Raw genomic sequence first — 27,840 nt, forward strand, 5'->3', positions numbered from 1 at the left:
GAGGGTTTCATACTTGCGCTCCGTTGGGGGTTTTTCGAGGAGGCTGACGATCCGAGAGGTGGTAGAGCTGTCGAGTGCGGAGACCACATAAAGATACTTGGTCTGATCCGCATCGATGTTCCTCAGGGCGAACTGGGCCTCGACCTGAATAAACCACGAGGGCGCTTGCTGCTCCCAGAACTGCGGTAGTTTTAGGGAAACGACGTTTGCTTCCATGCTGTGCTCTTATGTGAAAACATTCACAAAACGGGGTCACCAATGTAGGAATTAACGAATTCCAACGAATAACGGAGATCGACACAAGAGAACAATTAAACAGGTCTTTACTCAACGGAGATGCCACGAGGACTGCCTGGGCAGCGCCGTGGTTTACGATGTGACGTCATCGCGTTTGCCCGCGCTCTTAAAGGGGCCACGCCCCGTACATGCAAACTCTATATACAAAACACAGTAATGCCTAACACAATGGTACAGGTTTAGGCTGGTGTTAGAACATCGTTAAAGAGAATTATATACAGTTAGCCAGTCATTCAGTGGTTCTGCCACAATATACCATTTAATACAGGCAAACCTCCTTGTTGACTACTATCTAGCCCTTGGTTCCTCTGTCTTTCCAATTTACTTTCTATGTTTTTGTTTTCCAATTCCAGTTTTTCTTCCCTCCCTACTGACTCTATACTTAGGTTCCCACCCCCCTGCCAAGCTAATTTAAACCCTCCCCAACAGCACTAGCAAACCCTCCCGCGAGGATATTGGTCCTGTTCCCGTTGAGGTGCAACCCGTCTGGCTTGTAGAGGTCCCACCTCCCCCAGAAACGGTTCCAATTCCTCAGGAATCTAAAGCCCTCCCTCCTGCACCATCTCTCCAGCCACGCATTCATCTGCTCCATCTTCCTATTCCTGAACTCACTAGCACGTGGCACTGGGAGTAATCCGGAGATTACTACCTTTTGAGGTCCTGCTTTTTAACCTCTTTCCTAGCTCCCTAAACTCTGCCTGCAGGACCTCATCCCTCTTTCTGCCTGTGTCGTTGGTACCGATATGGACCACGACCTCTGGCTGTTCACCCTCCCCCCCACTCAGAGTGTCCAGCAGCCGTTCAGTGACATCCTTGACCCTGGAACCAGGGAGGCAACACACCATCCTGGAGTCACGTCTATTTGTACCATACTTGTTTTTTCACTTCTGCCTTTTAAATTTTCATCATTTCCTGCTCCATATTTAAGTGCGAGAGGTTTTTTTTCGTTGTGTACAAGCCACACTCAGAACTGAATTTTTTTTTTTGAATGCTTGTAACTCTGACCCAAGTCAGCATTCATTTAATTTGTCCTTTTCCTGGATATCTTGTGGGGGAAAACTCTGTGCCAGAGTTTGGGTCAGTTTCAGAAATAAACGGCCCAGAAATTCGGGTCGGGGGCTTCCCGTGGGTGCGAGCCCCCGACCTGCACTTACCTAGCGCGCTGGCCGTTGTGCTGTGGGCCCGCGTGGGATTCCGATCCTGGGCCTCCTCCAACTGCCGGCGCGCAGTGCTTGCGTATCCCGGGGGCGCAGTTAGTCCGAAGCATCCCCTGGGATCACGTGGGCCATGGAGAGCCAATCGGAGCAGGGAATGCTTCATTCATAAGTTTGACAGGAAGGGCTGTCAAAACTTATAAATACTATAAGCCCCAAAACATCACTAAATCTTCAAATAAATTTTTTTTTAAATCACATTTTTTAAATAAACTATAAATATAGAAACATAGAAGATAGGAGCAGGAGTCGGCCATTCGGCCCTTCGAGCCTGCTCCGCCATTCAATGAGATCATGGCTGATCATTCAAATTCAGTACCCTGTCCCTGCTTTCTCCCCAGATCCCTTGACCCCTTTAGCCTTAAGAAATATATCTAACTCCTTCTTGAATATATTTAATGAACTGGCCTCCACCGCCCTCTGTGGCAGAGAATTCCACAGGTTCACCACTCTCTGGGTGAAGAAATTCCTCCTCAATTCAGTCCTAAATGGCTTACCCCTTATCCTTAGACTGTGACCCCTGGTTCTGGACTCCCCGACCATCGGGAACATCCTTCCTGCATCTGGTCTGTCCAGGCCTGACAGAATTTTATAGGTTTCGATGAGATCCCCTCTCAATCTTCTATACTCCAGTGAGTATAAGCCCAATCGACCCAATCTCTCCTCATACGTCATTCCTGCCATCCCAGGTATCAGCCTGGTGAATCTTCGCTGCACTCCTTCCATGGCAAGGACATCCTTCCTCAGATAAGGCGACCAAAACTGCACACAATACTCAAGGTGCGGTCTCACCAAGGCCCTGTACAACTGTAGCAAGACATCCTTGTTCTTGTACTCGAACCCTCTTGCTACGAAGGCCAACATACCATTTGCCTTCTTAACCGCCTGCTGCACCTGCATGCTTACCTTCAGCGACTGGTGCACAAGAACACCCAGGTCTCGTTGCACTTCCCCTTCTCCCAATCTATTGCCATTCAAATAATAATCTGCCTTCCTGTTTTTGCCACCAAAGTGGATAACCTCACATTTATCCACATTATAGTGCATTTGCCATGTTTCTGCCCAATCACCCAATCTGTCCAAATTGTACTGGAGTTTCACGACATCCTCCTCACAGCTTACCCTCCCACCCAGCTTTGTGTCATCTGCAAATTTGGAGATATTACATCCAATTTCCTCGTCCAGATAATTAATATATATTGTGAACAGCTGGGGTCCTAGGACTGATCCTTGCGGTACCCCACTAGTCACTGCCTGCCACTCGGAAAACGACCCGTTTATTCCAACTCTTTGCTTTCTGTCCGCCAATGAATTTAAATTTTTGAAAAAAATAATTTTATTTTCTAACGGGGCTAAAAATAAACTTACCTTTCTTTAAAGTATTTAAAAATAATAAACCTGTGGAAAAAATGTTTTAATTTGAATTAATTCACCACTTACCTTGTAAAAAGCAGGCCTTGCGCCTGTTTTTTATATGTCTAACTTCTGCAGACTTACCCTCCCGGGAAAACCTGCAAAAAAAAACCTAAGTTCGATGCACACGCGCTGCCTCTCCCGCGCTCGCGTTCCAACTCTGAACCCCTTCTTTCAGGGGAACGGAAGTGCCGGTTTCCCGCGCATGCGCAGTGCATGCAGGAAACCGGCACTTCCATTGGGCCTACGGGTGAGGACCCCGAAGTTCTGGGCCATTGAAGTTTTGTTCCAAGTTCAATAAAAGCTGCTCTTGTTTAATACTTGGGTTACGAGGGCTTGACTGGGTAGATAGAGTCCTAGAGTTATACAGCACAGAACGAGGCCCTTCGGCCCATCGTGTCCGCGCCGGCCATCAAGCCCTGTCTATTCTAATCCCATTTTCCAGCACTTGGTCCGTAGCCTTGTATGCTATGGCGTTTCAAGTGCTCATCTAAATGCTTCTTGAATGTTGTGAGGGTTCCTGCCTCTACCACCCTTTCAGGCAGCGAGTTCCAGATTCCAACCACCCTCTGGGTGAAAAAGTTTTTCCTCAAATCGCCTCTAAACCTCCTGCCCCTTACCTTGAAACTATGCCCCCTGGTTATTGACCCCTCTACTAAGGGGAAAAGTTCCTTTCTATCTACCCTATCTATGCCCCTCATCATTTTGTACACCTCAATCAGGTCCCCCCTCAGCCTTCTCTGCTCCAAGGAAAACAACCCCAGCCTGTCCAGTCTCTCTCCATAGCTGAAGCGCTCCAGCCCAGGTAACATCCTGGTGAATCTCCTCTGCACCCTCTCCAATGCAATCACATCCTTCCTATAGTGTGGCGACCAGAACTGCACACAGTATTCCAGCTGTGGCCTAACTAGCGTTTTGTACAGCCCCATCATAACCTCCCTGCTCTTATATTCTATACCTCCGCTAATGAAGGCAAGTATCCCATATGCCTTTTTAACCACCTTATCTACCTGTCCTGCTGCCTTCAGGGATCTATGTACATGCACACCAAGGTCCCTCTGATCCTCTGTCCTTCCTAGGATCCTACCATTCATTGTGTATTCCCTTGCCTTGTTAGTCCTCCCGAAATGCAGCACCTCACACTTTTCAGGGTTAAATTCCATTTGCCACTGTTCTGCCCATCTGACCAACCCATAGATGCTGAGCGGATGTTTCCCCTGGTTGGAGAGTCTAGAATTTAGGGTCATCGGGGGAAAAATTCATTTGGTTTGCGCCTCCCGTTGGCACCTTAAGAGGGCGCTAATGGGGCACAAAGCAATTAGCGCCCGGGCACGGCGATGTTTGCGCCGCTCGTGAAATTGACCGGACATTTTGCGGCGGCACTAAACACTACCGCCACGATCTCCTGCGCCGGCAGATCGTGACGCCAGTCGAGTGCGCAACGCCCCGGTAGCGCCCCGGACCGGATATTGAGTGGCGCCCCCTGCCTTACCGCCTGCCGCTAGCAACGACAGGTTGAGGGGAGCGTTCTGCTGTCGGGAAGGGACTGGGGGAGCGCTATTTAAAGGTGGCCGCTTCCTGCCTTTTTTTGTCGCCGACATTTTTGCACCACGCATTCTGAGAGAGAGAGAGAGAGAGAGAGGCTTCTGGAGAGATTCAACGCTGTGTGAAGGAGTTTTGGGGACTGAGCAGCACTTTGCAGGTTCATTCTGATTTGACCTTGTATCGATTTAGCAGAGACTGTGGGGGCTGCACTCTGAGCTCTTTCCCTGGGCCTCTCCATTGTTCTTTCCAGCAGATTTGATGTACAGGTCTCTCCAGGCCGAGATTCAAGGCTGCAATGAGCAGGATGTGGATGGAGAGCAAGATCAACCCTCCCCTTTAAGATAAAAACAGAAAATGCTGGAGAAAGTCAGCAGGTCAGGCAGCATCTGTGAAGAGAGAAACAGAGTTAACGTTTCTGGTCGATGACCATTCGTCAGAACTCCCCTTTAAGAATTGGACGGTCCCAGTCTGTCTGTGTCCCATTGCTGACTGACATCACATGAGCTTCGCCAGCGCTCTGAGGTAGCACCGCGCTCTGAGGTAGCACCTCGCTCCTCGGCCTTTGCGCCTTAAGACAGGTGTGAAGTGCCTGATTTAGCGCTCCAATCACCTCCAGGGGCGATAATTAGCGCCAGGCGCTAAACTTTGGGCATGGCCGATAATGGCGCCCCAAATGGGGCGATACTGAATTTTTCCCCCACGGTGGCATAGTGGTTAGCACTGTTGCCTCACAGCGCCAAGGACCCGGGTTCGAATCCGGCCTCGGGCGACTGTCTGTGTGGAGTTTGCACATTCTCCCCGTGTTTGCGTGGGTTTCCTCCGGGTGCTCCGGTTTCCTCCCACAGTCCAAAGATGTGCGGGTTAGGTTGATTTGGCTATGATAAATTGACCCTTAGTGTTAGGGGATTAAATACGTGGGGTTATGGGGATAGGGTGGGATATGTGTCGGTGCAGGCTCGATGGGCCAAAATGGCCTCTAGCTGCACTGTGGGGATTCTGTGATTCTGTGAGTCTCAGGATAAGGGGTCGGCCATTTGGGACTGAGATGAGAAATGTCTTCACTCAGAGGGTTGTGAGTCTGTGGACGCTCAGTCATTGAGTACATTCAAGACTGAGATCGATAGGTTTTTGGTCACTCGGGGAATCGAGGGATATGAGGATAGGGGTGGGGAAGTAGAGTTGATTTTTAAAGTTCTGCCATGATCTTATTGAATGACAGAGCAGGCTCGAGGGGCTGTAAGGCCTACTCCTTCTTCAATTTATGTTCTTATAAGGGCACATGAGGTTGGGTTAATGTATTAGAATGGATAGGGGATTGGTTAACGGAGATAAAACAGAGAGTCGGGATAAACGGGTCATTTTCAGATTGGCAGGCTGTAACTAGTGCGGTGCTGGGGCCTCCGCTATTTACAATCCATATGAAGGGACCGAGTGCAATGTAGTCAAATTTGCTGATGATACAAAGGTGGGTGGGAAAGCAAGTTGTGAAGAGGACACAACAAGGAAGGATATACTGGCATTGGAGGCAGTTCAGAGAAGGTTCACGAGGTTGATTCCGGAGATGAAGGGGTTTGAGTTATTACGAAAGGTTGAGCAGGTTGGGCCTATACTCATTGGAGTTTAGAAGAATGAGAGGGGATCTTATTGAAACATATAAGATTCTGAGGGGGCTCGACAGGGTAGATGCGGAGAGGATGTTTCCCCTCGTGGGGGAATCTAGAACTAGGGGGCATAGTCTCAGGATAAGGGGTCGCCCATTTAAAACGGAGATGAGGAGGAATTTCTTCTCTCAGAGGGTCGTAAATCTGTGGAATTCTCTTCCCCAGAGAGCTGTGGAGGCCGAGTCAGTGAGTATATTCAAGGTGGCGATAGACAGATTTTTGAACGATAAGGGAGTCGAGGGTTATGGGGAGCGGGCAGGGAAGTGGGGTTGAGGCCACGATCAGATCAGCCATGATCTCATTGAATGGCGGAGCCGGCTCGAGGGGCTGAATGGCCAACTCCTGCTCCTATTTCTTATGTTCTTATTAAAGAGGGAGTCTCTCCGTCAGGGACCCTGTTTAAAGAGGGAGTCTCTCCGTCAGGGACCCTGTTTAAAGAGGGAGTCTCTCCGTCAGGGACCCTGTTTAAAGAGGGAGTCTCTCCGTCAGGGACCCTGTTTAAAGAGGGAGTCTCTCCCTCAGGGACCCTGTTTAAAGAGGGAGTCTCTCCGTCAGGGACCCTGTTTAAAGAGGGAGTCTCTCCGTCAGGGACCCTGTTTACAGAGGGAGTCTCTCCGTCAGGGACCCTGTTTAAAGAGGGAGTCTCTCCGTCAGGGACCCTGTTTAAAGAGGGAGTCTCTCCGTCAGGGACCCTGTTTAAAGAGGGAGTCTCTCCGTCAGGGACCCTGTTTAAAGAGGGAGTCTCTCCGTCAGGGACCCTGTTTAAAGAGGGAGTCTCTCCGTCAGGGACCCTGTTTAAAGAGGGAGTCTCTCCGTCAGGGACCCTGTTTAAAGAGGGAGTCTCTCCGTCAGGGACCCTGTTTAAAGAGGGAGTCTCTCCGTCAGGGACCCTGTTTAAAGAGGGAGTCTCTCCGTCAGGGACCCTGTTTAAAGAGGGAGTCTCTCCGTCAGGGACCCTGTTTAAAGAGGGAGTCTCTCCGTCAGGGACCCTGTTTAAAGAGGGAGTCTCTCCGTCAGGGACCCTGTTTAAAGAGGGAGTCTCTCCATCAGGGACCCTGTTTAAAGAGGGAGTCTCTCCCTCAGGGGCGCTGTTTAAAGAGGGAGTCTCTCCGTCATGGACCCCGTTTAAAGACTTGACCTTTTGCCTGTTCCTTTTCCCAGACCGACAGATCGGGATCACACGGAGCGACAGATCAGAGCTGAACTTCGAGTCATCATGGTGGACATGGACTTTGAGAATGTCACGTCGAAGGAGGTAGAGGAGCCCCTGAGGGTGCAGGCTCTTCCTTTAGATCCATTGGGATTGTGTACAATGGGAGTGAATGGGAAGGGGTTTGGTCCATTGGGATTGTGTACAATGGGAGTGAATGGGAAGGGGTTTGGGTCCATTGGGATTGTGTACAATGGGAGTGAATGGGAAGGGGTTTGGGTCCATTGGGATTGTGTACAGTGGGAGTGAATGGGAAGGGGTTTGGGTCCATTGGGATTGTGTACAATGGGAGTGAATGGGAAGGGGTTTGGGTCCATTGGGATTGTGTACAATGGGAGTGAATGGGAAGGGGTTTGGTCCATTGGGATTGTGTACAGTGGGAGTGAATGGGAAGGGGTTTGGTCCATTGGGATTGTGAACAATGGGAGTGAATGGGAAGGAGTTTGGGTCCATTGGGATTGTGTACAATGGGAGTGAATGGGAAGGGGTTTGGGTCCATTGGGATTGTGTACAATGGGAGTGAATGGGAAGGGGTTTGGATCCATTGGGATTGTGTACAATGGGAGTGAATGGGAAGGGGTTTGGATCCATTGGGATTGTGTACAATGGGAAAGAGTGGGAAGGGGTTTAGTCCATTGGGATTGTGTACAGTGGGAGTGAATGGGAAGGGGTTTGGGTCCATTGGGATTGTGTACAATGGGAGTGAATGGGAAGGGGTTTGGGTCCATTGGGATTGTGTACAGTGGGAGTGAATGGGAAGGGGTTTGGATCCATTGGGATTGTGTACAATGGGAAAGAGTGGGAAGGGTTTTAGTCCATTGGGATTGTGTGTTTGGTTAGTTGGGTTTTGAAGCTCGGGCAGTAATTCTCCGTCGTCCCTCAGATTCGGACAGCGTTGGAGGTTCACATGAATCAGGACCTGAAGGAATACAAGGGCTTCATCGATAATGAGATGTTGCTGGTTGTCGCACAGATGGACAATCCAAGTAAAATATTCGATTATCTCTACCTGGTGAGTCTCTCTCTCTCTCTCTGTTTCTCTTTCTCTGTCTCTCTCTCTCTCTCTGTTTCTCTTTCTCTGTCTCTCTCTCTCTCTCTGTCACTCTTGCTCTGTCTCTCTGTCTCTCTCTCTGTCACTCTCGCTCTGTCCCTCTCTCTCTGTCTTTCTCTCTCTGTCTCTCTCTCTGTCTCTCTCTCTCCCTCTCTCTCCCTCTCTCTCTCTGTCTCTCTCTCTCTCTCTGTCTCTCTCTCTGTCTCTCTCTCTCTGTCTCTCTCTCTCTCTGTTTCTCTCTCTCTGTCTCTCTCTCTCTGTCTCTCTCTCTCTCTGTCTCTCCCTCTCTCTCTCTGTCTCTCTGTCTCTGTCTCTCTGTCTCTCTCTCTGTCTCTCTCTCTGTCTCTCTCTGTCTCTCCCTCTGTGTCTCTCTCTCTGTCTCTCTCTCTGTCTCTCTCTCTCTGTTTCTCTCTCTGTCTCTCTCAATTCAATTCAATTCAAATCGCTTTATTGGCATGACAAGTTACATCTTATGTTGCCAAAGCATCGGAAAACATTCATGTTTGTTCACAAAAATACAGATCTATCCATACAGTGTATAAACAGATATATCCCTGAGTGTATAAATATACTTTCATATAATTTAAATATACTCTTATCTTATATTTAGTGGTTGTCCCTCTGTTTATGGCAAGCTGTAACATAGTGTGCCGCCAGTGTTACACAATTTCTCTCTTCCCCTAGTAGGTATGGGAGTTTTTGGTCGTCATTCAAATTTCTGAATTCCGGGCATATTTTTGAGAATTTTGGGTAGAAATTCTCCCTTATGCCCTGATATTTTCCACAGGCTGTGAGGAAGTGCATCTCTGTCTCCACCACTCCCTGACTGCAGTGAGAGCATATCCTGTCCTCTCTTGGTAGCCGGGTCTGTCTGTGTCTACCTTTTTCGATGGCCAGGCTATGTTCACTAAGTCTGTACATTGTCAGGATTTTTCTCAGTTTGCTGTCCTTTACCATGGTCAGGTAATCAGCTATGTTGTATTGTCTGTTTAGGGCCAAGTAGCAATTGAGTTTGCTTTGGGTTTTTGTTGTTTCTGCCCAATATGACAGATATTTTTCCTTTTGCTTAGCGACGATTGTGTTGGGTCGAATTCTTTGTGTTACCCTGTCACTGTCCTGGGGCTGGTTATTGTTAGTAGTGTTAGTAGTTACTTCACTGAGTCCCAGGACTAGTTGACTGAGGGTATTCTTCTTTATGGTCCTCTCTTGGCATTTCAGGGCTTCGTAATGATAGCATTGGGGGTTGCTCATTTCTAGGTGTTTCCAAAATTTGGTGGCTCTTTTTTGGATAGTGATTATTAATGGATATTGGCCTAGTTCTGCCCTGCATGCATTGTTTACGGTTTTCCTTTGAGTCCGGAGGATACTTTTACAGAATTCTGCATGTAGGATCTCAATTGGGTGTTTGTCCCATTTTGCAAATTCTTGTTGTGTTAGCGGTCCCCACACCTCACTGCCATAGAGTGCAATTGGTTCAATTACTGATTTGAAAATTTTGAGCCAAATGCTAATTGGGATTTCTATTTGGATTGATTTTTTAATGGCATAGAAAGCCCTCCTTGCTTTCTCTTTCAGTTCATTCACAGCCAGTTTGAAATTTCCCGTAGAACTGATTTTTAAGCCCAAGTATGTGTAGTTAGTGGTTTGTTCAATTTTGGTTGTTCCTAGTGTGAAATTTATTTTGGGTCCCTGATGTCTGGATCTTTGCTGGAACACAAGGACTTTGGTTTTTTGGGGATTTATTGTCAGGGCCCAGGTCTGGCAGTACGACTCCAGCAGATCCAGGTTCTGCTGTAGACCCTCCTTAGTTGGTGACAGCAGAACCAGGTCTCTCTGTCTCTGTCTCTCTCTCTCTGTCTCTCTCTCTCTGTCTCTCTCTCTCTATCTCTCTCTCTGTCTCTCTCTCTCTCGCTCTCTCTCTCTCTCTCTCGCTCTCTCTCTCTCCCTCTCTCTTGTCATTCTGGACACATTTTTAAACTGTGGCCTTTATATTCTCAGGGTTCGGAATGGAATGCTTCAAACCTAGAAGAACTGGAACGAAATGGGTAAATTACTGTCTGTGTGCGCGTGTGCCTGTGTTTGCGTGGGTGTCTGTCTACGTGCGTGCGTGTCAGTCTGTGCATGTGCCTGTGTGTCTGTCTGTGTCTCCATCTGTGCGTCGCTCTGTCTGTGTCTGCCTCTCTGTCTGTGCGTGTGTCTGTGTGCGTGTGTCTGTGTGAAGCGCCTTGGGACGGACGATTCACTATTATTAAAGACGCTGTATAAATGCGAGTTGTTGAGGTTCTGAAGTTAGTCTCTTTCTTTCTGCCGAATTTCAGAGTGGGGTTCATCTTGAACGTGACACGGGAGATCGATAATTTCTTCCCCGACCGCTTTGAGTATCTGAACATTCGGGTTTACGACGAGGAGATGACGGACCTCCTGTCTCACTGGGAGCATACCTACAGATTTATCTCCACTGCGCGGTGAGTAGGCTAAGCGTCGAGGTGGGGAATGTAGAGCGGTGTAGAATTTATTTTTACCCATCATAGAATCATAGAGATTGACGGCACAGAAGGAAGCCGTTCGGCCGACAGCGAGCTCTCCAGCCTAATCCCACTTTCCAACTTTTTAAGTGCGATGAGGGTCTCTGCCTCTACCACCCTTTCAGGTAGTGAGTTCCAGACCCCCACCACCCTCTGTTTTTTTAAAATTCATTCATGGTATGTGGGCGTCGCTGGCAAGGCCAGCATTTATTGCCCATCCCTAATTGCCCTCAAGAAGGTGGTGGTGAGCCGCCTTCTTGAACCGCTGCAGTCCATGTGGTGAAGGTACTCCCACAGTGCTGTTAGGGAGGGAGTTCCAGGATTTTGACCCAGCGACGATGAAGGATCGGCCGATATATTCCCAAGCCAGGATGGTGTGTGACTTGGAGGGGAACTTGGAGGTGGTGGTGTTCCCATGCGCCTGCTGCCCTTGTCCTTCTAGGTGGAAGAGGTCGCGGGTTTGGGAGGTGCTGCTGAAGAAGCCTTGGCGAGTTGCTGCAGTGCATCTTGTAGATGGTCCACACTGCAGCCACGGTGCGCCGGTGGTGGAGGGAGTGAATGTTTAAGAATTTAACCTTGGATTCACCCTATATGAATCCAAGGTTAAATTCCTCCTCTATGCAGACGACCTGGTTCTGCTGTCACCTACTAAAGAGGGGCTACAGCAAAACCTGGACCTGCTGGAGTCGTACTGCCAGACTTGGGCCCTGACAATAAATCCCCAAAAAACCAAAGTCCTTGTGTTCCAGCAAAGATCCAAACATCAGGGACCCAAAATAAATTTCACAGTAGGAACTACCAAAATTGAACAAACCACTAACTACACATACTTGGGCTTAAAAATCAGTTCTACGGGAAACTTCAAACTGGCTGTGAATGAACTGAAAGAGAAAGCAAGAAGGGCTTTCTATGCCATCAAAAAATCAATCCAAATAGAAATCCCAATTAGCATTTGGCTCAAAATTTTCAAATCAGTAATTGAACCAATTGCACTCTATGGCAGTGAGGTATGGGGACCGCTAACTCAACAAGAATTTGCAAAATGGGACAAACACCCAATTGAGATCCTACATGCAGAATTCTGTAAAAGTATCCTCCGGACTCAAAGGAAAACAGTAAACAATGCATGCAGGGCGGAACTAGGCCAATATCCATTAATAATCACTATCCAAAAAAGAGCCACCAAATTTTGGAATCACCTACAAATGAGCAATCCCCAATGCTATCACTACGACGCCCTGAAATGCCAAGAGCTGACCATAAAGAAGAATACCCTCAGTCAACTAGTCCTGGGACTCAGTGAAGTAACTACTAACAATACTAACAATAACCAGCCCCAGGACAGTGACAGGGTAACACAAAGAATTCGACCCAACACAATCGTCGCTAAGCAAAAGGAAAAATATCTGACATATTGGGCAGAAACAACAAAAACCCAAAGCAAACTCAATTGCTACTTGGCCCTAAACAGACAATACAACATAGCTGATTACCTGACCATGGTAAAGGATAACAAACTGAGAAGAACCTTGACAAGGTACAGACTTAGCGAACATAGCCTAGCGATCGAAAAAGGCAGACACAGGCAGACCAGGCTGCCAAGAGAGGACAGGATATGCTCTCACTGCAGTCAGGGAGTGGTGGAGACAGAGATGCACTTCCTCACAGCTTGTGGAAAATATCAAGGCATCAGGGAGAATTTCTACCAAAAATTCTCACAAATATGCCCTGATTTCAGAAATCTGAATGACAACCAAAAACTCCCATTCCTACTGGGAGAGGAGAGAAGCTGTATAACACTGGCGGCACACTATGTTACAGCTTGCCATGAACAGAGGGACAACCAGTAAACTAAGAAAAGAATATATATAAACAATGCGAATGTATATTTATACACTCAGGGATATACCTGTTTATACACTGTATGAATAGAACTGCGTTTATGTGCTAAACCATAAATGTATTTTGATGCTTTGGCAACATAAGATGTAACTTATCATGCCAATAAAGCGATTTGAATTGTGAATTGTGAATTGGATGGGGTGCCAATCAAGCGGGCTGCTTTGTCCTGGATGGTGTCGAGCTTCTTGAGTGTTGTTGGAGCTGCACTCATCCAGGCAAGTGGAGAGTATTCCATCACACTCCTGACTTGTGCCTTGTAGATGGTGGAAAGGCTTTGGGGAGTCAGGAGGTGAGACACTCGCTGCAGAATACCCAGCCTCTGACCGGCTCTTGTTCCCACAGTATTTATGTGGCTGGTCCAGTTAAGTTTCTGGGTGAAAAAGTTCTCCTCAACTCCCCTCTAAACCTCCGACCAATTACTTTAAATCTGTGCCCCCTGGTTATTGACCTCTCTGCTACGGGAAATAGGTCCTCCCTATCCACTCTATCCAAGCCCCTTATAATTTTATACACCTCAATAAGGTCTCCCCTCAGCCTCCTCTGTTCCAAGGAAAACAGACCCAGCCTGTCCAATCTTTCCTCATCGCTAAAATTCTGCAGCCCAGGCAACATTTTCGTAAATCTCCTCTGTATCCTCTCTTGTGCAATCACATCCTTCCTGTAATGTGGTGACCAGAACTGCACGCAGTATTCTAGCTGTGGCCTAACTAGTGTTTTATACAGTTCTAGCATAACCTCCCTGCTCTTGTATTCTACGCCTCGGCTAATAAAGGCAAGTATCCCGTATACCTTCTTAACCACCTTCTCTACCTGTCCTGCTACCTTCAGGGATCTGTGGACCTGCACTCCAAGGTCCCTCTGTTCCTCTGCACTTCTCAGTGTCCTACCCTTACGAGTGGGAACAGCCTTTCCCCGTCTAGCCTGTCCAAACCCGTCATAATCTTGTACACCTCTATCGAATCACCCCTCGACCTCCTTTGCTCCAATGAAAACAAATCCAGCTTCTCCAACCTGTCCTTGTAGCTAAGATCCCCCATCCCCGGAACCATTCTGGTAAATCTCCTCTGCACCCTCTCAAGGGCCTTCACATCCTTCCTAAAGTGTGGTGACCAGAACTGGACGCAATACTCCAGTTGTGGCCTAACCAGCGCTTTATAAAGGTTCAGCATAACTTCTCTACTTTTGTACTCAATACCTCTATTTATGAAGCCCAAGATCCCATATGCTTTGCCAACCACTCTCTCAATATGTCCTGCCACCTTCAGGGACCTATGCACATTAACTCCCAGGTCCCTCTGTCCCTGCACACTCTTTAAAACTGTGCCATTAAGTGTATATTGCCTCTCCCTGTTCCTTCTGACAAAATACATCACCTCACCCTTCTCCGTATTAAATTCCATCTGCCACTTGTCTGCCCATTCTGCTAGCCTTTCTATGTCCTGTTGCAGTCGATTGGTATCATCCTCACTGTTTGCCACACCCCCAAGTTTGGTGTCATCGGCAAATTTAGAAATTCTACTCTGTATTCCAATATCCAGGGCATTTATATATATCAAAGAAAGCAGTGGCCCCAGCACTGACCCTTGGGGAACACCACTGTCTACCATCCTCCAGTCTGAAAAACAGCCATTTACCACAACTCGCTGTTTTCTGTCCTTAAGCCAGTTCCTTATCCAAGCTGCCACTGACCCACCTATTCCATGAGCCTCAACTTTGTTAACCAGCCTTCTATGTGGTACTTTGTCAAACGCCTTCCAAAAATCCATGTAGACAACATCCATTGCATTCCCTTCATCAATCCTCCCTGTTACTTCATCAAAACATTCAATTAGATTAGTCAAACACGACCTGCCTTTTACAAACCCGTGTTGGCCGAGAAGGCTGTTTAAGAAAAAAAGCATCTGGGATCCTTGGGTTTACAATAGAGGCAGAGAGTACAAAAGCAAGGAAGTCATGGTAAACTTTTATAAATCACTGGTTGGGCCTCACCTGGAGTATTGTGTCCAATTCAGGAAGTATGTCAAGACATTGGAGAGGGTGCAGAGGAGATTGACCAGAATGGTACCGGGGATCAGGGACTTCAGTTACGTGGAGAGACTGGCGAAGCTGGGATTGTTCTCCTTAGAGCAGAGAAGGTTAAGGGGAGATTGACCAGAATGGTACCAGGGATCAGGGACTTCAGTTACGTGGAGAGACTGGCGAAGCTGGGATTGTTCTCCTTAGAGCAGAGAAGGTTAAGGGGAGATTGACCAGAATGGTACCAGGGATCAGGGACTTCAGTTACGTGGAGAGACTGGCGAAGCTGGGATTGTTCTCCTTAGAGCAGAGAAGGTTAAGGGGAGATTGACCAAAATGGTACCAGGGATCAGGGACTTCAGTTACGTGGAGAGACTGGCGAAGCTGGGATTGTTCTCCTTAGAGCAGAGAAGGTTAAGGGGAGATTGACCAGAATGGTACCAGGGATGAGGGACTTCAGTTACATGGAGAGACTGGCGAAGCTGGGATTGTTCTCCTTAGAGCAGAGAAGGTTAAGGGGAGATTGATCAGAATGGTACCAGGGATCAGGGACTTCAGTTATGTGGAGAGACTGGAGAAGCTGGGATTGTTCTCCTTAGAGCAGAGAAGGTTAAGGGGAGATTGATCAGAATGGTACCAGGGATCAGGGACTTCAGTTATGTGGAGAGACTGGAGAAGCTGGGATTGTTCTCCTTAGAGCAGAGAAGGTTAAGGGGAGATTGATCAGAATGGTACCAGGGATGAGGGACTTCAGTTACGTGGAGAGACTGGAGAAGCTGGGATTGTTCTCCTTAGAGCAGAGAAGGTTAAGGGGAGATTGATCAGAATGGTACCAGGGATCAGGGACTTCAGTTATGTGGAGAGACTGGAGAAGCTGGGATTGTTCTCCTTAGAGCAGAGAAGGTTAAGGGGAGATTGACCAGAATGGTACCAGGGATGAGGGACTTCAGTTACGTGGAGAGACTGGAGAAGCTGGGATTGTTCTCCTTAGAGCAGAGAAGGTTAAGGGGAGATTGACCAGAATGGTACCAGGGATGAGGGACTTCAGTTACGTGGAGAAGCTGGGGTTGTTCTCCTTAGAGCAGAGAAGGTTAAGGAGGAGATTGACCAGAACGGTACCAGGGATGAGGGACTTCAGTTACGTGGAGAGACTGGAGAAGCTGGCGTTGTTCTCCTTAGAGCAGAGAAGGTTAAGGGGAGATTGATCAGAATGGTACCAGGGATGAGGGACTTCAGTTACGTGGAGAGACTGGAGAAGCTGGGGTTGTTCTCCTTAGAGCAGAGAAGGTTAAGGAGGAGATTGACCAGAATGGTACCAGGGATGAGGGACTTCAGTTACGTGGAGAGACTGGAGAAGCTGGGATTGTTCTCCTTAGAGCAGAGATGGTTAAGGGGAGATTGACCAGAATGGGACCAGGGATGAGGGACTTCAGTGATGTGGAGAGATTGGAAAAGCTGGGGTTGTTCTCCTTGGAGCAGAGATGGTTAAGGGGAGATTGACCAGAATGGGACCAGGGATGAGGGACTTCAGTTACGTGGAGAGACTGGAGAAGCTGGGATTGTTCTCCTTAGAGCAGAGAAGGTTAAGGAGGAGATTGACCAGAACGGTACCAGGGGATGACCAGCATTTATTGCCCATCCCCAGTTGCCCTCGAGAAGGTGGTGAAGCCTTCTTGACCCACTGCAGTCCGTGTGGTGAAGGTTCTCCCACAGCGCTGTTAGGGAGTGAGTTCCAGGATTTTGACCCAGCGACGATGAAGGAATGGCCGATATATTTACAAGTCAGGATGGTGTGTGACTTGGAGGGGAACTTGGAGGTGGTGGTGTTCCCATGCGCCTGCTGCCCTTGTCCTTCTAGGTGGAAGAGGTTGCGGGTTTGGGAGGTGCTGCCGAAGAAGCCTTGGCGAGTTGCTGCAGTGCATCTTGTAGATGGTACACACTGCAGCCACGGTGCGCCGGTGGTGGAGGGAGTGGGATCTTTAAGGCGGTGGAATACAATAGAATAGGTGGGGCAGCACCACAATACAGGAATCAGTATTGCTATCTTTGTAAATGATAGATAGAAAGAACTCCAATTTCTACAGCGACTTTCACCACCTCTGGCTGTGAAGGGCTTTGGGACGTCCAATGAAGTACTTTTTGGAGTGTAGTCACTGTTGTAATGTAGGAAACGTGGCAGACAATTTGCGCACAGCAAGATCCCACAAACAGTGATGTGATAAATGACCAGACCATGTTTTTAGTGATTTTGGTTCAAAGGTAAATGCTGGCCGCAGGACGCCGGGGTGAAATCCCCCCCGCTCTTCTTTCAATAGTGGCCGTGGGATCTTTTACGTCCACCTGAGAGAGCAGACGGGGCCTCGGTTTAACGTCTCATCCGAAAGACGGCCCCCCCGACAGTGCGGCGATCCCTCAGTACTGCCCCTCCGACAGTGCAGCACTCCCTCAGTACTGCCCCTCCGACAGTGCGGCACTCCCTCAGTACTGCCCCTCCGACAGTGCGGCACTCCCTCAGTACTGCCCCTCCGACAGTGCGGCGCTCCCTCAGTACTGCCCCTCCGACAGTGCGGCGCTCCCTCAGTACTGCCCCTCCGACAGTGCGGCACTCCCTCAGTACTGCCCCTCTGACAGTGCAGCACTCCCTCAGTGCTGCCCCTCTGACAGTGCAGCGCTCCCTCAGTACTGCCCCTCCGACAGTGCAGCACTCCCTCAGTACTGCCCCTCCGACAGTGCAGCACTCCCTCAGTACTGCCCCTCCGACAGTCGACAGTGTGGCACTCCCTCAATAACCAGGCGAGTGCCAGCCTGGGTTATGGGGCTCGAGTCGCTGGAGTTGGGGGCTCAGATAACCTGTCCCCCAGGGAGAGTGGGACTGGGCGGAGATGGCGGGGGGGGAGTGGGGGAAATTGGGCATGATTTGACCCAGGACTCATTCTGTCTCTCTCCGCAATGTTTGAAGGGCGCAGGGCTCCAAGTGCCTGGTGCACTGTAAGATGGGAGTGAGTCGCTCAGCATCTACGGTCATGGCCTACGCCATGAAGGAGTACGACTGGGATCTGGAGGAGGCCTTCGCCCATGTGAAGGAGCTGCGCCGAGTCGCAAAACCCAACTCCGGCTTCCTCAGCCAGCTCCTCATCTACCAGGGCATCCTCAACGCCAGGTGAGTGGGCGATACACTGGCCTGGCTCTCTCTCTATCTCACACTCACTCTCTCTCTCACTCTCCGTCCATCTCTCTCTCCCTCTCCGTCCATCTCTCTCTCCCTCTGTCCATCTCTCTCTCTCTCTCCGTCCGTCTCTCTCTCTCTCTCCGTCCGTCTCTCTCTCCCTCTCCGTCCATCTCTCTCTCTCTCTCCGTCCATCTCTCTCTCCCTCTCCGTCCATCTCTCTCTCACTCTCCGTCCATCCCTCTCTCCCTCTGTCCATCTCTCTCTCTCTCCGTCCGTCTCTCTCTCTCTCTCCGTCCGTCTCTCTCTCCCTCTCCGTCCATCTCTCTCTCTCTCTCCGTCCATCTCTCTCTCCCTCTCCGTCCATCTCTCTCTCACTCTCCGTCCATCTCTCTCTCCCTCTCCGTCCATCTCTCTCTCCCTCTGTCCATCTCTCTCTCCCTCTGTCCATCTCTCTCTCTCTCTCCGTCCGTCTCTCTCTCCCTCTCCGTCCATCTCTCTCTCCCTCTCCGTCCATCTCTCTCTCCCTCTGTCCATCTCTCTCTCCCTCTCCGTCCATCTCTCTCTCACTCTCCGTCCATCTCTCTCTCTCTCCGTCCATCTCTCTCTCCCTCTGTCCATCTCTCTCTCCCTCTCCGTCCATCTCTCTCTCTCTTTCACTCTCCCTCCATCTCTCTCTCCCTCTCCGTCCATCTCTCTCTCCCTCTGTCCATCTCTCTCTCTCTCTCCGTCCATCTCTCTCTCCCTCTCCGTCCATCTCTCTCTCCCTCTCCGTCCATCTCTCTCTCTCTCTCCGTCCATCTCTCTCTCTTTCACTCTCCCTCCATCTCTCTCTCTCCCTCCGACTCTCTCTCTCCCTCCGTCTCTTTTTCCTCCGTCATTCACAGTCTCTCTCTCTCTCTCTCTCTCTGCAGCAAACAGCGACACAACTGCCTGTGGCGGAGCCGCTCTGAGCCCGACCTCGCCGAGATCTCTGAGGACACGCCCGACGATCGAGGCCCAAGGCGATCGCAGGACGACTCGGAGACTGGGACCAGACGGCCAGGACAGCTCCTCCGCTCCCCAAGGGCAGGCTCACCCTCGGCCTACTCGCCGAGGCCCGAATCCCCCTCGGCCTATTCGCCAAGGGCAGGTTCACCCGTGGCCTACCTGCCGAGGCCCGACACCCCACCAAGGCCTGACTCCCCTTCGGCCTACCTCTTCAAGCCTCTGAGGGAGCCGCTGAGCGAGATCTGTTCTCCCCCCGCCCCCCGATTCCTCTCCGTCAGCATCCAGGAGGCCCCAAGCTCCGAAGCGGGCGGCGGTTTAGCGGAAGGGGAGAAGCAGGAGCCTGGGCTGCGGGTGCCCCAGCCCCTGACTCCCTCCCTCAGGGAGCGGATCGACCTGCTGACGCTCATGTGGCAGGTGAAGGAAATGGAGAGGCTGAAGGAGGCCTCGGACAGGGTGAGCGGGAACCCCCAGGCCTGCGAGCGGGCAAGGGCCTGGCGACGGAGGGCCTACTCTGTGCAGATCCCGGGAGCAGGCGGGCCGGACAGTGACTGGAACACCTGGAGCTCACTGGACATCAAGGTAAGAGAACGAGGGCAAGGGGGGATCCGGGTGATATGCCATCAATGACTTAAAGACAAGGATTCAACTGAAGGCTTTTAATCACTAAGAACATAGCAGCATTACAGGTCTTCCCACATCGGGTTCGTCTGGTAGGAATGACTCATACAGCTCTTGAGACCTTTATATGGCAAAAGACAGGGGCGTAGCCAATACACACAATAGGAACAAAAGGGGGCGGTACACACAACACAAGCAGGTAAAACACATGGGCTGATGAAGACATATATTTCATCACATTCACCCCTTCTACAGATTTAGTCTGTCCGGGGGTGTGATAGTCCTTCCTGAACGTCGCAACAGTACCTCGGGTTCCGACCGGGAGTCCGTGGTGCCCTCCTGGGCATACCCATGTGCTGGGGGTGTTGCAGGTACTGCTGGGGGTGGTGAGGATACCTCTGGGGATGGTGGAGGTTCTTCTGGGGGTGGTGGTGATGGGTCGTCGTCGTCGCTTCCTGCCGAGGCGAGGTCCTTTATGGACACGGTGTCCTCACGCCCGTCGGCGTGCTTGACGTACGCGTACTGTGGGTTTGCGTGGAGTAGGTGTACTGCCTCCACGAGGGGATTGTTTTGTGGCCCCTCACATGCTTCCATAACAGGACTGTCCCTGGGGCGGAGAGCCACGAGGGTAGGGATACTCCCGAGGTTGATTTGCGGGGAAAACAAACATCTTCTCGTGAGGAGTGGCGTTAGTAGCAGTACACAGTAGCGACCTTATCGAGTGGAGTACGTCTGGGCGGACCTCCTGCCAGCGGGAGGTGGGGAGGCCTTTAGACCTTAGTGCTAAGGTGACCGCCTTCCACACCGTCGCGTTCTCCCTCTCCACTTGCCCATTACCCCGGGGGTTATAACTAGTGGTCCGACTCGTGGCTATCCCCTTTGACAGCAGGTATTGGCGCAGTTCATCGCTCATGAACGACGCCCCCCTGTCAGTGTGGATGTAGTTAGGCATGCCGAACGTGCAAAACAGGCTGCCGAGGCACTTGATGACCGTGGCACTGGTCATATCTGGGCAGGGGTAGGCGAATGGGAAGCGGGAGTACTCGTCCACAATGTTGAGAAAGTACACATTGCGGTCGGTGGAGGGGAGTGGTCCCTTGAAATCTAAGCTCAGGCGCTCGAATGGCCGTGTAGCTTTGATCAGGTGGGCTCGGTCGGGCCTGAAAAAACGGGGCTTGCATTCCGCACAGGTGCGGCAGTCCCTGGTCATAGACCGGACCTCCTTGATGGAATAGGGCAGGTTACGGGATTTTATAAAGTGGACTAGCCGGGTGACCCCCGGGTGGCAGAGGCCATTGTGGAGGCCCTGTAGCCTGTCCCCCTGGATGCTGGCACACATCCCTCGTGATAGGGCGTCGGGGGATTCGTTGAGGGCCCCCGGCCTATATATTATGTCGTACTCAAACGTGGAGAGTTCGATCCGCCACCTGAGAATTTTGTCGTTCTTGATCTTCCCCCTCTGTTTGTTGTTAAACATGAAGGCTACCGACCGCTGGTCGGTAAGCAGGGTGAAGCGTTTGCCGGCTAGGTAGTGCCTCCAGTGCCGCACTGCCTCCACTATGGCCTGGGCCTCCTTCTCTACCGAGGAGTGCCTGATCTCGGGCCCTTGGAGGGTTCTTGAGAAAAAGGCTACGGGCCGCCCATCCTGGTTGAGGGTGGCTGCTAAAGCGAAGTCGGACGCATCGCTTTCGACCTGGAAAGGGATGTTTTCGTCCACTGCCTGCAGTGCGGCCTTCTCAATGTCGTGTTTAATGCTGTTGAAGGCGGCGTGGGCCTCGGCCGTGAGCGGGAAGGACGTTGATTTCAGGAGGGGACGGGCCTTGTCGGAATAATTGGGGACCCATTGGGCGTAATAGGAGAAGAACCCCAGGCACCTTTTCAGGGCCTTGGGAGTGTTTGGTAGGGGTAGCTCCCGTAGGGGGCGTAATCGGTCGGGGTCCGGACCGATTTCCCCGTTTTCCACCACGCAGCCCAGGATACAGAGGCGCGTGGTGCTAAAGACACACTTATCCTCGTTGTAGGTGAGATTGAGTCTGAGGGCGGTTTTCAGAAATCTCGCGAGGTTCGAGTCGTGGTCTCGCTGGTCGTGGCCGCAGATGGTGACGTTGTCTAAGTATGGGTAGGTGGCTGTTAACTGGTTCTCATCGACCATGCGGTCCATCTCCCGCTGGAAGACCGAGACCCCATTCGTTACCCCAAAGGGGACTCTGAAGAAGTGGTAGAGGCGTCCGTTCGCCTCGAAGGCGGTGTATGGACGGTCCTCCGGCCTAATGGGGAGCTGGTGGTATGCCGATTTTAGGTCGATGGTGGAAAACACCCGGTATTGCGCGATTTGGTTAACCATATCCGCTATGCGGGGCAGAGGGTAGGCGTCTAGCTGGGTGTATAGATTAACCGTCTGGCTATAATCTATCACCATCCGCTTCTTTTCGCTGCCCTTAACTACTACTACCTGGGCGCGCCACGGGCTGGTACTGCATTCGATGATACCCTCCCGCTTGAGTCTTTCTACTTCCGACGCAATGAACCGTCTATCCTCCCAGCTGTACCGCCTACTCTTGGTCGCTATGGGTCGACAGTTGGGTGCGAGGTTGGCGAACAGAGAAGGGCGCTTGACCTTCAGGGTAGCCAGACCGCACACTGTGAGGGGCGGCTGGGACCCACCGTAGGTAAGCGTGATACTTTGGTGGTGGCACTGGAAGTCCAGACCCAAGATCACGCTCACACAGAGATCTGGCATTATCAGTAGTTTAAAATCTCTGTAATCATTGCCTTTTACCGACAACATAACCGCGCAGAAACCTGTAATTTTTGAGGTATGAGTCTTATCAGCCATGGCGATTTTGCCCTGTGTGGGGACTATCGTTAGTGAAAGTCGTTTGACCAGGCTAGGATGAATAAAGCTTTCGGTGCTCCCGCAGTCAATCAAGCATTTAACCTTGTTCCCGTTTACCTCTATGTCCATCATCGATTTAGACAACGGATGCGGCCTGGATTGATCCACTGTGATCGAGGCCACCAGTGGGTCCTGGAGGTCCGTGTAGTCGGGGCAAGATGGTGGACGCCATGAGGGTGGACAAGATGGCTTCCAAGATGGCCGCTCCCACGGCGCGCACGCGGCGGTGGTGGAGTTGGAGGCGGGGTTCCCTCTGCAGACTTTGCTGAAATGTCCTTTCTTCCCGCATTTAAAACAGGTGGTGCCCTTCGCTGGGCACAGATGCCTGGAGTGTTTGTCCTGGCCGCAGAAGTAGCATTTCGGGCCCCGATGCATCGCGGCAGTAGTGGGGCTCCTGGGTGGAGGCTGGGGCTCCGATGGTGCTGGGCTGGCCTGAGACCTGGGAGGTGAAGATGGCTTCCAAGATGGCGGCCCCCACGGCGCGCACGAGGCGGAGTGGGCCGCGTGGCCTGAGGAACAGGATTCAGAGTTCCTCTGGGCCATATCCAGCGATCACGCTATATCTATAGCCTGTTTTAAGTCCAGTCCCTCCTTTTCAAACAGTTTCTGCCGAATGTAATTTGAACTGAGGCCCGCAATAAGGGAGTCTCGAATCAGCTCCTCCGTGTACACGATGGCAGACACGGCCTTACAGTTACAGTCTCTGCCCAGTACTTTTAGGCTTAGTATAAAGTCCTCTAGTGACTCACCATGCCGCTGTGTGCGAGTAGTCAGAAGATGCCTGGCGTACACCTCGTTTATTGGCCGCACGTAGTGGGCCTTCAGAATGGTGCAGGCATCCCCGTAGCTGGTGGCATCTTGGATGAGAGGGGAGACCCGATGGCTCACCCAGTTTCGCAGGATTCCCAGTTTCATGTCTCCGGTGGCGGTTGCGGCTGCTATGGTGGTGGATGAGTTTGCAATGAAAAATTCGAAGCATTGGAACCAGTGTCCGAACTGTGTGGCTGCGTCTGAGGCATGGGGGTCCAGATCCAAGCGCTCTGGTTTCAGGAGTCGATCCATCTTGGTGTTTTAGTGATTAAAATTGATATGCCATCAATGACTCAAAGACAAGGATTCTACTGAAGGCTTTTAATCACTAAGAACATTGCAGCATTACAGGTCTTCCCACATCGGGTTCGTCTGGTAGGAATGACTCATACAGCTCTTGAGACCTTTATATGGCAAAAGACAGGGGCGCAGCCAATACACACAATAGGAACAAAAGGGGGCGGTTCACACAATACAAGCAGGTAAAACACATGGGCTGATGAAGGCATATATTTCATCACACCGGGGAGGGGCCACGATTCCAATTGATGGCCAGGGATCAGGGGGCCATGACTAGGCCTGGTCCTAATCGAGAGCCTAGGACTAGGTCTGGTCCTAATCGAGAGCCTGGGGCTAGGCCTGGTCCTAATCGAGAGCCTGGGACTAGGCCTGGTCCCAATCAAGAACCTAGGAATAGGCCTGGACCTAATTGAGAGCCTGAGACTAGGCCTGGTCCCAATCGAGAGCCTAGGACTAGGCCTGGTCCTAATTGAGAGCCTGGGACTAGGCCTGGTCGTAGTCGAGAGCCTGGGACTAGGCCTGGTCGTAATCGAGAGCCTGGGACTAGGCCTGGTCCTAATCGAGAGCCTAGGACTAGGCCTGGTCCTAATTGAGAGCCTGGGACTAGGCCTGGTCGTAATCGAGAGCCTGGGACTAGACCTGGTCCTAACCGAGAGCCTGGGACTAGGCCTGGTCCCAATCGAGAGCCTGGGACTAGGCCTGGTCCTAATTGAGAGCCTGGGACTAGGCCTGGTCGTAATCGAGAGCCTGGGACTAGGCCTGGTCCTAATCGAGAGCCTAGGAATAGTCCTGGCCCTAATCGAGAGCCTGGGACTAGACCTGGTCCTAATCGAGAGCCTGGGACTAGACCTGGTCCTAACCGAGAGCCTGGGACTAGACCTGGTCCCAATCGAGAGCCTGGGACTAGGCCTGGTCCTAATCGAGAGCCTGGAACTAGGCCTTGTCCCAATCGAGAGCCTCGGACTAGGCATCCCCGACTTAGGGGGAGGGGGCATCGGGTGTGGTGTGGTTTGGGGGAAGAATTAAGGAAGGACGTTGAGCCCCTTGAGTTGGAGGCCTTGTTGACCTCAGTTGACCCCCCATTGAGTCTTGTTGACCCGTGTTGAGCAGTTCAAGGGCTGCGAGGTCCCTCTGGGCTCCGCTGCATTGACTAACCTCTACCTTCCTTTCCCCCCACTCTAGGACGTTCCCTCCTGGCCCAGGTCCCCGGGCGCACGACCTCGGCGGGACCAGAGGAGGCCGGAGAAGGGTGGGAGTCACCTCAGGCACAGCGAAGCCGTGGACCTGGCCGAGGAAGAGGAGGAGGAGGAGGACCAGCCGGCGGCGGGCGGGGTCACGGGTCGGGGGGGCGGGCTTCCTGCTCTCGCCGGGGGGCTGCCCTGGAAACCGGAGCCCCATGCGGCCAGCTGGCCAGGGTGGGGGTCTCCGGCGCGGGACGGAAGAGGAGGAGGAGGGTCGGGCGGTCCCGGGGGCGAAGGGGTCGAAGGCCGGGGGGCCGTGACCCCCACGAGGCCCGCCTTCCAGCACAGGGACTCGGTGGTGGCCCTGCAGAAGGCGGGGCTGGTGTCCCGGCGGGGCAAGGGGTTCACAGGTCGCGGCGGGGCGGACGGGGGGAGGGAGGGGGTCCCAGGGGCGGAGGAGGCCGAGGACGCCCCTCCCCTGTAACGGAGGGCAACTTTGCACCCAACCCCCCGCCCTGCCCCCACCCCCAAACCACGGTCCCACCCCGAGGATCACACACGGCCACAGCGAGGCCCTTCCCCCTCCGAGACCGGGAGTTCGAGCAGGTGCCCACAAACCCATGACGCCCCTGATCCTTGGCCTGAGGGGGGGTCAAGTGCGTGACCTGCGATATCAAGACCGCCTGGTTCCTCGGGGAACCGGAGTGCCTGCAGATCTGTGGAGGGGGCGCCTCTTCCCTCAGAGATTGGGGGGTGGAGGGAGGAGAGGGGAGGGAGAGACGCTCAGCACAGTGTCTCCCGCAGCCCATTCTGCACGGAGCCTGGTGAGGAAACCTTCTGGTTGATTGCGAGTCCATTACAGCCCCCAACTCCTCCGTTACCATTTGGTAAGAAGAATGAGGAGAGACAATACACACTAAAAGGTACAATTGTAAAGGGGCTGCAAAGGCTTCTTCGGCAGCACCTCCCAAACCCACGACCTTTTCCACCTAGAAGGACAAGGGCAGCAGGCGCCTGGGAACACCACCTCCTCCAAGTTCCCCTCCAAGTCACACACCAACCTGACTTGGAAATATATCGGCCGTTCCTTCATCGTCGCTGGGTCAAAATCCTGGAACTCCCTCCCTAACAGCACTGTGGGAGTACCTTCACCACACGGACTGCAGCGGTTCAAGAAGGCGGCTCACCACCTCCTTCTCCAGGGCAACGAGGGATGGGCAATAAATGCCGGCCTTGCCGGCGACGCCCTGATCCCATGAACGAATAAAAAGAAAGAAGAGAGAGACCTGGGGGGTGCTTGCGTACAAACCTTTGAAGGTGGCAGGACATTATAATAAAGCGTATGGGACCCTGGGCTTTATAGAGAGAGGCATAGAGTGCAAAAGCCAGGAGCTTATGTTAAACCTAGATAAAACACAAGTTTGGCCTCAACTGGAGTATTGTGTCCAATTCTGGGCACCACACTTCAGGAGGGACCTTGGTGTGCCTGTACATAGATCCCTGAAGGCAGCAGGACAGGTAGATAAGGTGGTTAAAAAGGCATATGGGATACTTGCCTTCATTAGCCGAGGCATAGAATATAAGAGCAGGGAGGTTATGATGGAGCTGTAAAAAACGCTAGTTAGTCCACAGCTGGAATACTGTGTGCAGTTCTGGTCGCCACACTATAGGAGGGATGTGATTGCATTGGAGAGGGTGCAGAGGAGATTCACCAGGATGTTACCTGGGCTGGAGCGCTTCAGCTATGAAGAGAGACTGGACAGGCTGGGGTTGTTTTCCTTAGAGCAGAGAAGGCTGAGGGGGGACCTGATTGAGGTGTACAAAATGATGAGGGGCATAGATAGGGTAGATAGAAAGGAACTTTTCCCCTTAGTAGAGGGGTCAATAACCAGGGGGCATAGTTTCAAGGTAAGGGGCAGGAGGTTTAGAGGGGATTTGAGGAAAAACTTTTTCACCCAGAGGGTGGTTGGAATGTGGAACTCACTGCCTGAAAGGGTGGTAGAGGCAGGAACCCTCACAACATTCAAGAAGCATTTGGATGAGCACTTGAAACGCCATAGCGTACAAGGCTACGGACCAAGTGCTGGAAAATGGGATTAGAATAGACAGGGCTTGATGGCCGGCGCGGACACGATGGGCCGAAGGGCCTCTTTCTGTGCTGTATAACTCTGTGATTCAATCTATGATTATATGACATGAAGGCTTAGGAGCGAGTGCGGAGGAGATTGACCAGAATGGTTCCGGGGATGAGGGATTACAGTCACCTGGAGAGACTGGAGAAGCTGGGGGTTGTTCTCCTTGGAGCAGGGAAGGCTAAGAGGAGATTTGATTGAGGCGTTTATAATCATGAAGGGTGGAGATCGAGTAAATAAAGAGAAACTGTTTCCAGTGGCTGAAGGGTCGATGACCAGAGGGCCCAGATTTAGGGTGATTGGCAAAAACAACCAGAGGAAAAAGCTTTTACGCAGACTCGATGGGCCGAATGGCCTCCTTCTGTGCTGTACTATCCTATGATTACAGCCCCCAGCTCCTCCGTTACAGCCCCGATCTCCTCCGTTACAGCCCCCATCACTTGCTCTCCACCCACTGTGTCCCATCTCTCTGTGTGCTTTTTAATGTTTATTTATATAATCCAGCTCGCTGTCGCCATCCCCCAAATACGAAATCACACCTTCCCTCGCTCGCTGGGTTTTTATCGAAAGTTAGAAGCCAGGCCTCCAGATGGCCATTTCGGCTTACCGCCTGACTCTGTCCGCCATTTTGATCCATTCGATTTTTAACCTCGATTTAGGCGGTGGACAGTTGCCTCTGCTTCTCCTGTGCTTGAGCTAGAATCATTCGCAAGAAGGATCACCCATTTCTCCAGCACCTTTCACCGCCTCAGGACGTCCCAAAGCGCTTCACAGCCAATGAAACACTTTTTTTGAAGTGTGGTCATTGGTGTAATGTTGGAAACAGGGCTGCCAATTTGCGCACAGCAAGCTCCCACAAACAGCAATGTGATGATGGCCAGATCATCTGTTTCGGTGATGTTGGTTGAAGGAT

General features: G+C 51.5%; 1 protein-coding gene across 1 annotated transcript in view; it reads left to right on the plus strand.

Moving 5' to 3' along the window:
• The window catches only part of LOC147092219 (protein phosphatase Slingshot homolog 3-like), a 58,815-nt gene that overhangs the window by 29,614 nt on the left and 1,361 nt on the right, over positions 1–27,840 (plus strand). The window contains exons 6-12 of the mRNA XM_085975885.1: positions 7,292–7,385; positions 8,224–8,352; positions 10,390–10,436; positions 10,710–10,856; positions 17,794–17,994; positions 18,915–19,569; positions 24,797–27,840. The exon at positions 24,797–27,840 is cut by the window's right edge and continues 1,361 nt beyond it. Coding sequence (XP_085832011.1) covers positions 7,292–7,385; positions 8,224–8,352; positions 10,390–10,436; positions 10,710–10,856; positions 17,794–17,994; positions 18,915–19,569; positions 24,797–25,279 — 1,756 coding nt within the window. The 3' untranslated portion in view covers positions 25,280–27,840. The remainder of the gene's footprint in view (positions 1–7,291; positions 7,386–8,223; positions 8,353–10,389; positions 10,437–10,709; positions 10,857–17,793; positions 17,995–18,914; positions 19,570–24,796) is intronic.

Source organism: Somniosus microcephalus, unplaced genomic scaffold, assembly GCF_052327205.1.
Source record: "Somniosus microcephalus isolate GS21.2 unplaced genomic scaffold, FLI_Smic_1.0 unresolved_chr2, whole genome shotgun sequence".
NCBI classification, from domain to species: domain Eukaryota; kingdom Metazoa; phylum Chordata; class Chondrichthyes; order Squaliformes; family Somniosidae; genus Somniosus; species Somniosus microcephalus.